Source organism: Tupaia chinensis, unplaced genomic scaffold, assembly GCF_000334495.1.
Source record: "Tupaia chinensis unplaced genomic scaffold, TupChi_1.0 Scaffold145093_1, whole genome shotgun sequence".
Taxonomy (NCBI): domain Eukaryota; kingdom Metazoa; phylum Chordata; class Mammalia; order Scandentia; family Tupaiidae; genus Tupaia; species Tupaia belangeri.
This window is the reverse complement of record NW_006204954.1, coordinates 885,745-897,786: the sequence shown is the minus strand read 5'-3', so window position 1 is coordinate 897,786 and position 12,042 is coordinate 885,745. Positions and strand designations below refer to the sequence as shown.

Sequence of the window (12,042 nt, the reverse complement as noted above, 5' to 3'; positions counted from 1 at the left end):
TTATCTAAGAATATTCTTGTCTTTTCTTCCCATATGAAGGATAATCTTGCTGGGTACAGTATTCTCGGTTGAAATTGCTTTTCCCTTAACACTTTTAATATATTTTCCCATTCTTTCCTTGCTCACATTGTTTTTGATGAGAGGTCTGCTGTTAGTCTGATGGTATATCCTTTGTAGGTAACTTGCTATTTCTTTCTTGCCAATCTTAGTATCTTGTCTTTGACTATAATTTTGGTCAACCTAGTTATAATGTGTCTTGGAGAAGATCTTCTTGGGTTGATTCTATTTGTGGTCCTTTGTACTTCTTGGGTCTGGATCTTTGAGTGCCTCTCTAGGTTTGGAAAGTTTTCTTGCAGGATTTCATGGAATAGATTATCAATGCCCTTATGAGTCTCTTCACCTTCTGGGATGCCAATTATCTGGATGTTTGGATGTTTTATGGTATCTAGTATTTCTCATATGTTATTCTCAAAGTTTGGGGCAATTTTCTCAGTCTTCGTGGTGGATTTTTCTAGGCCATCAATTTCTCTTCTATGTCTGAGATTCTATTTTTTGTAAGATCTAGTCTGCTTTTAATACTTGCAAGAGAGATTTTGACTTCCTGTATTATAGTCTTCATCTCTAACCATTCCATTTGATTCTTTTGTGAAGTGTGTAATTCCTCTTTTAGATCTTGCAAGAATTTCCTCACCTCCCAGAACTCATCAGCTCCTTTCTCCTTTCTCTTCTGCAGTTCATGGTCTCTCTTGTCTTCCATCTCTGTTAGCTTTGCCATTATGAATATTCTAAATTCTTTATCACACATTTCCATGATTTTCATTGAACTTTCAGTGGATGAAGAGGAGTTATTATTTTCCCTTGGAGGAGAGGTACTTTCTTGCTTTCCCATATTTCTTGTGGTCCTGCGGTGATTTCTAGTCATCTGGTGGAAAGTGTGTTTCTTTCTAAACTTGAAGTTCAATCTGAGTGTCCAAGAGCATGTGGAAAAGGAAACATAGAGAAACAACAGCAACAAAAACAAACAAGACAGAGAAAACAATTATAAGCTCCTCCTCAAATACCTAGTCTAATTACTGAGTCTGGAGAGGGATGACCAGGAAATAGTAGCTCAGCCTGTTCTTCCAGCGCTAAGCTGCGTGGGATGGGGCTAACCTGGTGGCTATCTCCCCCAGCTTGTCGTCTTGTCAGGCTGGTCCCACAGCGCCTTGCCACCATTCTCAAGGACGTCTACATAACAGACCATACAAAATATCCATGTCCCCTTCTGTTGGACATGAAATAAAAACAAACAATAAGGTGGAATAGGGAGGAAGAGAGAGGCAGAGACAGAGACAGAGGCAGAGGCAGAGGCAGAGGCCAAGAGAAGGCTTGAGTTAGCTCCTACCACAGGAGTTTGTGGGCTGGAGGCTGAATTAGCAGTAGAAAATCTTCATTTCTTTATTCCCTGAAATCACTACTTCTCAGGAGCCATAAAGTGTCTTCTCACTACCTTTTTTCTCTTTCTGTAAGCTACTAGAAACTACCATTCTACTTTCTGTTTCTATGTTTTTCACTGTTCTAAGGATCTCATGTAAATGAAATTGTATGGTGTTTGCCTTTTTGTGATTGATTTATTTCACTTAGTGTAATGCCCTCTAAGTTCTTCCATGTTGCAGCATGTGTCAATTTTCATTCCTTTTTAGGGCTGAGTAATATTCCATTGCATGTATATACCACATTTTATTATTCATTAGTCAATGAACATTTGGGTTGCTTTCACATTTTAGCTACTGTGAATAATTCTACGATGAGGTCAGAGGCTGTCTCAGCAGTCAAATGCAATGCTCTGTGAGGTTATACCACATAAGGTTCTCAGTTCAAGTTGGAGAACTCCTTAAGTATACCAGGCATATTCTTGCCCATGATCTGGAGCTGGCTGAAGGCTGGGGTGTATCATGGTGTCAGGGCTCCTAACAGGGGTCTTTCTTTCTGTCTCTCTCACTCATGAAATTAATAATTATATCTCTGGCTCATGGAATAAACTTTTTTTAAGCTACAAATATTGGTGTATAATCTCTTTGAGACTTTGTTTTTAATTCTTTTGTGTATGCACCCAGAAGTGGAATTGTTGGATCATATAGTAATTCTATTTTAATTTTATTTTTTTAAGAAACTGTCATAATGTTTTCCATGGCAACTGTACCATTTTATTTTCCCACCAACCCTATACAATAGGTTCTAATTTCTGTACATCCTTGCCATAATTTATTTTCTGTTTTTGATTTTTTTTGCTAGTAACCATCTGAATTGGTGTGAGGTGATCCAATTATTTCTTTTTTGTTTTAGAGCTATTTTGCTATAAGATGCATGGATTTGCCAGAAGAGACAGAGACAGAAAGAGAGAAAGTGAGAAATTATCCCCCCAGGGGGATGGCCATGACACAATCCCTTCTCCTCCATTCTCTTCTTGGGATTTTGGGTATGCACAGGCATGTATCCAGCATGAACTTCAATCCACCATGTCCAGGACTTGAACCACGGTTGAGCATGTGAGAGTCCAGTGCTTTAACCACTACTCCCCCTGCTGGCATTCACATTTCTTAATAAGCACATTTTAGTTTTCTAATCAGCAAGAAAACCACTTCACTAAATTGAATCAGATATTTATCCGAAGGAGAATACCACCCACTTTGAATTACTTGGGAATATTTTTTTCTATCTGTAGGTCTAGGACCATTAGAAAAGAGCATATGAACTTTTTTCCACATATGAGGAAATTGATTTGTTGTTTGGGTAAGGCCTTTGTGAAGATTTATACAACTGCTTTAGTCAAGTTTACCCTGGCATAGATACATTTTTCATAAAGCAAATTAATTGTGTCAAGATTGCATAAAAAGGAACATAAATATACTAAAAGTCAACATTTCCAGGCTCTGTGAATGACTTATTGCTTAAAATATGCAGATATGCTCAGTACTCATATTTTTTTAGCAAGTCTCTGTTTAAAAATCCTAAGTGATTCCATCTTAAAAACATAGTTTCAGTTTTAGATAGATGTGAGAGAAATACTGTTTCATTTTAGAAATATTATTTTAATGTAGATTTCTGCCTTTCATCCCGCTCCCTTAATTAATTTTAATTAATGAGTTTTGTAGTATTTTATAGTAGATACATTAGAATTTTGAAAGATTTTAGCATTTATCTTAAAATGATATTTCCTTAGTGTATAGTGAGGACTTCTCATTGGCTCATGTTAATAAAGTTTAGTGTGAGGTGAAGACATGCTTGATGGACAAAGCACCAAACTTCCTGAGGAGCCGGAGGCTGGGGAAAGGGTTCACAGAAGACCCAAGCCCTATCAAGAGTCCTCTCTCTCTCTCTCTCTCTCTCTCTTGTGTGCATGCCTAGCATATGTTCTCTAGCGTAAAATTGTTTTTCTACTCTTCTAGTCCAACTATGACATTCAAAACACCATATCTTTTGCCTCTTACGCAGGTGGCTCCTACATAACATATTTTTAAGATGAAAATCCTTTAAAGCATGAAGTAAGAATATATGTGAAGACAAAAGCATAAAAGTCAAATTCAGTCAATTTACTTACAGTTTCTTAGAAAAAGATACCACAGGAGCCAGCAGGTGGCATGGTGGTTAAGGCACTACACTCCCACATGACCAAAGATGGTTCAAGTCCCAGACCTGGTAGCTTGAAAATCATGCCAGCCACATGTGCGTGCATGCCCAGAATCCCAGGAAGAGAATGGAGGAGAAGGTACTATGACATGGCCATTCTCCCAGTGGTGATTTCTCACTTTCCTTCTCATTCTCTCTCTTTCTCTCTCTCTGGCAAGCACACAAGCCCTATGGCAAACACACACGCACACACACGCGCGCGCGCACACACACACACACACACACAAACACAAAGCAAAGAAAGAAAGGAGAAAGAGCTGTTGTAGACACTTTCCATTGTGAAAAGGCCCTGAGATAGTGCGCTGCCCTGGTTCAGGCTCTATTTTCAGCTCACCAGTCTTTGATGCTCCCTTAACGGTGTCCTGGTGCTGGTTGTGTGCTGGAAGCTGCTGATGGGCAGTGTCTGAGATATCATCCATTCTGTGGCTAGGATAGCAGCTGTCTTTCTTTATTCTTCTTGCTGCTAATTTAAAGTAGGAAATGTCCCTCCATCCCCAACATTGCTTATCGTCGTTCTCTCTTCCCCCTTCTTCACTTTCCCCGGCATTCGTAAGTTTTGGAGCTCCCAGTCTCTGCTGCTCTTCTCATCACCTTCCCATCTTTGCTTACTGTCCTCACTGATTCTTCCATCTCTCCTTACCTTCCTCTACCTTCTCTTCAGTTCTCCAGAAAGAAAACGGAGAACAAGCAGAAAAATCTGTATTCGAATATTCGGTGAAAAGTCTTGTAATCATATGCTTCCTTTCATCTCACTTTACCATCTTCCAGAACACAGGCCTTTGCAGAGCCGTGTTTCTGTTTTGCTCTCTGAACATTATAGATATTTGGTGGGAATGAAGTAGTCTCTTTATAAACAATTTTCTTTGTCTTTGTTGCAGGGTTCGTGATATTTGGATGAGCAGTTAAATGTATGTTTATAATAGGCACTTACCAAGGATTCTGCACTAGGTACCAAAAGAAAGAAAGAAAGAAAAAGAACCATTATGTAAATCAGTATTTGGAATGTTGCCACAGTCTAGGACTTGGTGAATTAATAATGGAGTAGGAAGACTTTCACCTTAATATCACAAGAATGGGCCTGACATTGGCCTACTTGAGCCACCAAAAGAGACAGCTTAGTGGACAAGGGAAGTACAGAAGCTCCTCAACTTAATAATGGTATTGCATCTCAGTAAGCCTGCTGTAAATTGAAAATACCATAAGTCAAAAATGCTACATGTAGGGACCAGCAGTTGGCATAATGGCTATGTCGCTGGACTGTCATGTAGTTGACCGCGGTTCGAGTCTTGGTTCCGGTGGCTTAAACTCATGCCAGGAGCATGTGCATGCATGCCCAAGATCTTGAGAGGAGAATGGAAGAGAAGGAATTGCAGCATGGCCATCCTCCCTGGGGGATGATTTCTTGCCTTCTGTCTCTCTGTCTCTCTGTCTTTCTGGTGAGTGCCCTATAACAAAATCCTGTCCAAAAAAAAAAAAAGCTACATTAATATCCCCAACCTACTGAACATCATAACTTAGTCTAGCTTGTTTTAAACGTGTTCAGAACACTTACACTAGCTTATAGTTGAGCAAAATCATGTAACCCAAAGGCTATTTTATAAAGCAATAGTGAATATCTCATGTAGTTTATTGAATACTGTTTTGAAAGTTAAATACACAGGGGTTGCATATGAACTTGAAGCATGGTTTTCTACTGACCGTGTCGCTTTTGCACCATCATAAAGTCAAAATTTCTGAAGTTGAAGGATGCCAAGTTGGGAGCTCTCTATGTAATTGTGAGGTCAGCCAAAACATTTCTCTTTCTCTCTTTCTCTCTCTCTCTCTCTCTCTCTCTCTCTCTCTCTTTTTCTTTCTTTCTTTCTTATTTTGACCAGAGAGGGACAGAGTGAGAGAGAGAAAGAGAGTGAGAGGGAAAGTGAGAAAGCAAGCCACCAGGTCTTAGACTCAAATTGCGCTCAGCCATGTGGGAGTCCAGCACCCTTAACCACCATGCCCCCTGCCAGCCCAAGGTCATCCAGAATTTAACAGGCCAAGCAAAAGGGGCTGTCAGTGAGCAATGAAAGCAAATGACAGGTCATGGAAGGTTACAGACTGGTGCCAAGAACAGCTACCTGGAGTAGTAGTAGGACAAGCTAGAAGGGAGAATATGTGTGTGGAGGGTCCAGAGATAAAGAAAATAGAGATAAAAAGCCTGGAGTACTTCCAGGGTGGGGTTGTGAAGGTACATCACATGTGCTTACCTGTCCTGCTGGCCTGGGGATAGTTCCTCAAAGGGCAAACCCCACTTAACAAGCCATACGTTCTAACTCAGTGAATGTCAAGTGCATCTATGACATTATTTGCTGAACTCTTGCCAGTTTCCTGCAGGTACAATCTCTATACTAGGAGGAATTACTCGTTGTTAGTTTTGGGTGCCATGTGAATCTCTCTTGTTTGTTGAAAGGAAACACAATGAAAGTAGCAAGAAAATGTAATTTTGACAAAATTTGTTTGATCATAGTGTAATGGGGGAAAAACAATTTTTACCCCCTGCCCCTTTTTTTGGCTTTACCTCCCGTTTCTCTTTCTTGTACTTCAAAGGTTAACTGAGGCTTGTAGTTACTGTAAGGAATGTGATCTGTAACTGTTGTAACAAATAAAGCCATAAATATACTTGTTTACTTAGAAGAGGAAACTTAAACCCCTTGCTTTGGACAGTGGTCACAAGAATGCAACTAGGGTATGAAATCTCAAGAGATGGGAATGTTTGCCTTCAATGTAGCAGGCTAAATTGGGAAAATTGTAATAATGTTATTGTTAACATAATAAGTACTCACAGATGTTTAGATTTTGTTAAACAGAGTAGCTTAAAGAAAATGTGTTGTGTCTTCCCTTAATCTATCAATGTATGTCACAAGTCTAAGTTAATAAATGTAATGTCTCCATAAGAACAAAAACAGGGGGGTCAGCAAGTGGCATGGTGGTTAAGAACGCTGAACTCCCACATGACTGACCATAGTTTGAGTCCCAGACCTGGTGACCTGCTTTTTCCTTCTCTCTCTTTTTCTCTCCCTACTGATCTCTCTGGTCAAATTAAAATAACTAATTAACTAAATAAATAAAGTTAAATTTTTAAAAATAGCTCTTTTTTTAAAAAAAAAGATCAAAAACAGGGTCGTAAATGACATGTAGAAGGAAAAGGTGTACAGAACAATTTTGGGAAAATGATTGTAGGAGTAATATTGAATTAGCTAGATTTGTTATAGACAACAACGGTCTAACAAGAAGTATAATGGCATATAACCTCCTGGAAATTTCTGTTCTAGGAGTTGGCTGTTGGCTCGTGGTCACCCCTGTGCTCTAGCAGCTAAGTGAACTCCGTTCATCCCTCTTTGTTTTGCCTCTCAGTTATTCACAGAAACAGCTGATGGATTTTAGCCAGCAACAATAGTCCTGCTTGCGGGAAGGTTTTTGTTCCCCCCTAATGTGAGGAAATAGCATCTGGCAGGGTTTTTCTAATACTCTGGGTTTCTCCTTTGCAGTGTGTGTATCTGTGTGTCTGTGAGCAATACTATTATTATCAATCAGGGAATATCCTTATAGCACTTTGGAGATGTGTTGTGTACACTTTTACTTATTTATTGCTTTTAGAAATTAATTGCCACCTCCCAATGGGGTGTGATCATGCTGCAATCCCTTCTCCTCTATATCTCCATCCTTTTGGGATTTGAGGTATGTACACACACATTCCCAACGTGTTTCTTAAACCATTAGGGCCAGGACTCAAACTGTGGTCAGCCATATGGGATCTTACTCCCTTAACCACTAGGGTACGGCCCAGCAATTTGGTGTACTTTTTAAAAGTACAAGATGCTGCTTTATTGTCAAGCAAATGCCTGTATAATGTTGCCCTGGAGACAGAATTCCTTAAAACAAAACAATAATAATAAAAGTAAAAACCCTAAACACTCCCCGTGCAGATTACACTTAAGCAGAGAACCAGCATAGAGTGTACATGTGTACAGTAAAGATCAAAAAAAGAAAAGCTAATTCTGTGTCTTTGTAAAAAGACACTATGAAACAGACAGAGACAAAGATGCAGAGAGGAATAACGACTCTCTCCTCTGGCTCTTCTTTTGCAGTTCCGTTTTCAACCCAATGTGGATGATACTGTCAGGGCTGAACCACTGAACAGAGTGTGAAAAATCTCCATCTTCCCTTTGGTCCTCACTTGAGACAAGATGGAAGACTCTTATAAAGACAGGACTTCACTGGTGAAAGGTGCCAAAGACATTGCCAGAGAGGTGAAGAAACAAACAGTCAAGAAGGTAAATCAGGCAGTGGACCGGGCACAGGATGAGTACACTCAGAGGTCCTACAGTCGGTTCCAAGACGAGGACGATGATGACGACTACTACCCACCAGGAGAAACCTACAATGGGGAGGCCAATGATGATGAAGGCTCGAGTGAGGCCACCGAGGGTCATGATGAAGACGATGAAATCTATGAAGGGGAGTATCAGGGCATCCCCAGTATGAACCAAGGAAAAGACAGCATAGTATCAGTGGGGCAACCCAAGGGTGACGAGTTCAAGGACCGACGGGAGTTGGAGTCAGAGAGGAGAGCTGATGAGGAGGAGCTGGCCCAGCAGTATGAGCTGATAATCCAAGAGTGTGGTCATGGTCGTTTCCAGTGGGCCCTTTTCTTTGTCCTGGGCATGGCCCTTATGGCAGATGGTGTGGAGGTGTTTGTCGTTGGCTTCGTGTTACCCAGTGCCGAGACAGACTTGTGCATACCAAATTCAGGATCTGGATGGCTAGGTGAGTGTGTTGGGTCAGTGAGGCAAGTTCTGAAACTGCTTTATTTGCTGAGCACAGTTATTGGCATAGAGAGTAAATACCTTTCACTTAGAGCATGGTACTTTCTTTCTCCAGCTGAATTTTTCATTATGAAAAATTTTAAACATATAGAAGAATCAAGGTAAGTATACAATGATATTGTGTTTTAGAGTCTGCAAAAGAAAGTAAAAAAAAAAGCTTCTGGAGTAAACATTTATGTATTTTCATTATCACTTGTGGTAATTACTTTTTATACATTTCAATTTATTTTTATGCATTTCAAGTAAGTGAGAGCAATATATTTTGACTTATACTATTATAATAGCTGCACTAGTTTCTCTTTTACTAACTTCCAAAGATATGACCTTAGAATTTAATCATACTATTCTATTAAACTTGTTTGACACCTTTCTAATACAGAGGCTAATTCTATAAAATGTTGACAAATGGAATTTCAAATTTTATGTATGATACTGTAGTTTAAATATTCTTAGGACTCTGCTAATGTTTATTTTTCCCTATAATTTATATGTATCTTTGCTTTTTTCAATTAGCCTTATTCACAGAGTTTTTCTCTAGATGACTTTTTTTTTTCTTTTTTGGGGAGAGTTTTTTTTGCTATAGGGCGTGTGCGCTCACCAGAAAGACAGAGAGAGACAGAGAGACAGAAAACTAGAAATCACCCCCCGTGGGGGATGGCCACACCACAATCTCTTCTCCTCCATTCTTCTCTCGGGATCTTGGGCACACACACACAAGTGCCTGGCATGAGTTTAAGCCACCAGGTCCAGGATTTGAACTGCAGTCAACTACATGGGAGTCCAGTGACATAGCCATTATGCCAACTGCTGGTCTCCTGTGGGTGATTTTTACAAATCTTTTTCAAGATTTGTACCTTCTGCCTACATGACAAAATCTTTACTCTCTCAAATGATTTTAAATATATTTCAAATTACACTAATGTTTATATGTTTTAAAAATATGACCTCTCTATAAAATATTTAGGCAGCAGATTTGATTTTTGTTTTAAAGTTACCATGCACTTGAGATTTATATTCTTACACAGCCTTAGTTAACACTCACTGACTTGGTGCAGAGGAAATGAAGAAGCCTGAGAAACATGCCCTCAGTGTAACGTTCCTGGCAGTTTAGGAGTCCGCTTCAAACACTTGCTTCATTCAGCCAGAAGGATTCTCTAACTCCTTTTGTAAATCCTCCTCAGAGGACATGTTTATATGCACATTAAATCTTTTTTGTGTTTTAGAGTCTGCAAAAGAAAGCAAAAAATACTTTCTATATTTTCAAGGGGCTCCTTGAAATTAAAGCTTGGAAAACAAAAGCATTTAATTCTTTTTATGAAAACCTAGTGACTCTATCAAGTAACATTATAATCACTGATGCTGAGAAATGCTGTGTGATTAAAATTAAATTCCATTTCCTAACTTGCTCTATGACAACACATGAGATAACCATGAATGAGAAAAGGATTTACATCTTTTATTCCTTTGGCATTTGTTCCTTCCTAAAACTTACTGGAGCCACTCCTCATAAGTTTATTTTATTTATTTATTTTTTTAATCTTTATGCTTAACTGAAAGAAATGGATCCACAAAAACAGACTGTGTAAGGCAAACAGGTGAGAAGTGGGGACATATTTTACTGATAGACTCGTTTGTGTGTTCAACCATCAAAATGCAGATATCACCACACTTTAGAGTAGAGACCTTAGCCATTCATCAAATTGATCATTCCGGCAGATCTGTTTTGTATCTAGCACTGTTTTTGTTTTGTTTTGTTTTCCTTTTGGTGAGTGATTAAACCCACTGTCAGCCTGGGCATCAAAATATTTATCAAGGTTTTACTAAAGGAACATAGAAGGATATTTTAAGAAGACAGAGCCTCAGGAATACATCCATACAAATATTTAATAACCACTGGCTTAAATTTAGAATAACAATCTTTCATGTTATAATCCTCGCTTTTATATTAGAAACATTACAGAGAAAGGTAAGCCAAGTTTGTCCTGTGCCTTTATCTTCTTGGTGTTGAATGGAAGCACAGTATTACCTCTGGGTCTCTTATCAGGCTGTCCTCCCCACCCAGAACCCCTGATGATGTTACACACCCCAGGTGGCATTCAGAAATGTAGATAAGGCTGCAGAACAATCAGAGCAGAGATATTTTTATCTGTCTGTAAATGTTGCCCATGTTAGTGAATCAAGACTGTGTCCCCAGGTGTATAGTTTCACTCAATGTTGTGAGTGCCCAACAGAAGCAATTTTCTTTTCTTTTTTTTTTTAATTATTTATTTAATTTTATTTATTCATTCATTTATTTACTTTGACCAGAGAGAAGCAGAGAGAGAGAGGAAGTGAGAAAGCAAGCCACCAGGTCCAGGACTTGAACCATGATTGGCTATGTGGGAGTGTCCAGCGCCTTAACCACCACGCCACTTGCCGGCCCCAACAGAAGCATTTTGATGGTTTCCTAACTGTGCCTTCCAGACTTGCATTTCAATTATTTTCCATTGTAATTTGGCTCATAATTGCATTCTAACGGAATCTTTTAGACAAGCATTTAAATTGTTTTGTCATTTTCATTTCATCGAATAATAGCTTTGTAATATAATTACCACACTAAGGCTTAGCAGTGGGATCAAAATCCAGGAAAGATGCATGACCCATGTTTGGTGGCATTTTGGGGATATAGATTTGCAAAATAAGTTCTCATTTGCTACTAAGCATTGTGTTATCTTCCTCAAGGAAGACCAGGAACAAAAATATTACTCGATTCATGTTTTAATTGTTTGAGATTGATCCTCTCTTTGTGTTTTCTAGAAGATTGACTTAAAAGTACCTAAAGGCATACTGTGTACACACACACACACACACACACAAACACTGTTAATTGGACTGGAAGAAGTTAGAGTAAATATTTAATTATCTAGTAGAACAGTTCTTTGGGGGAATAAGTGCAGTTTAAGATAATCCATTCTTTATTACCAAAGTCTATTTATTAAGCCCTTGTTGTGTGCAAGTACAGTATTACTACAGGATAATAGGGGAAAAAGAGAGAGAGATTGAAAGAAGCTTCTCTCTCCTAGGGTGTTATAATCTAATATGGAGAAATCACAAATGTCTGCAGATTATGAGGTTAAGGAAACAATTATCAGTAGCCAATAAGGGAAGTATAAACTAAGAGACTTCAGGGATCATACAAGGAGAAAGACCCTTACTAAAGCAGTGGAGAGAAAGAATAGATTTGAGAGTGTTCTACAGGTAGAGTCAGTAATTAACTAAGCGAGTACATTGGGTAGTTTAGGAGGGGGATGAGGGGGCTGTTTAATTACAGAAAAACAATTTCTCAAATTAGGTAATGCAGGATCAAAGCTTTAGCAGGAGGAAGAAAGCTGAAAGGGGTAGTTTTTGACATTCCCATTCTGAAATCCTTTGAGATGATCAAAGAATTTCCAATGTTGCTACTTCCCATTTGGGCTTCAGTGCCAAGAAATTTGGGAGCTAGATCATTTAGGGAGATGATGCTAGTGATCTTAAT

The 12,042-nt window shown here is 38.9% G+C and overlaps 1 protein-coding gene across 1 annotated transcript in view; it reads left to right on the top strand.

The window, feature by feature from the left end:
• Positions 1-12,042, top strand: part of SV2C (synaptic vesicle glycoprotein 2C) — a 257,009-nt gene that overhangs the window by 41,975 nt on the left and 202,992 nt on the right. Inside the window, exon 2 of the mRNA XM_006167780.3 lies at positions 7,791-8,469. Coding sequence (XP_006167842.1) covers positions 7,890-8,469 — 580 coding nt within the window. The 5' untranslated portion in view covers positions 7,791-7,889. The remainder of the gene's footprint in view (positions 1-7,790; positions 8,470-12,042) is intronic.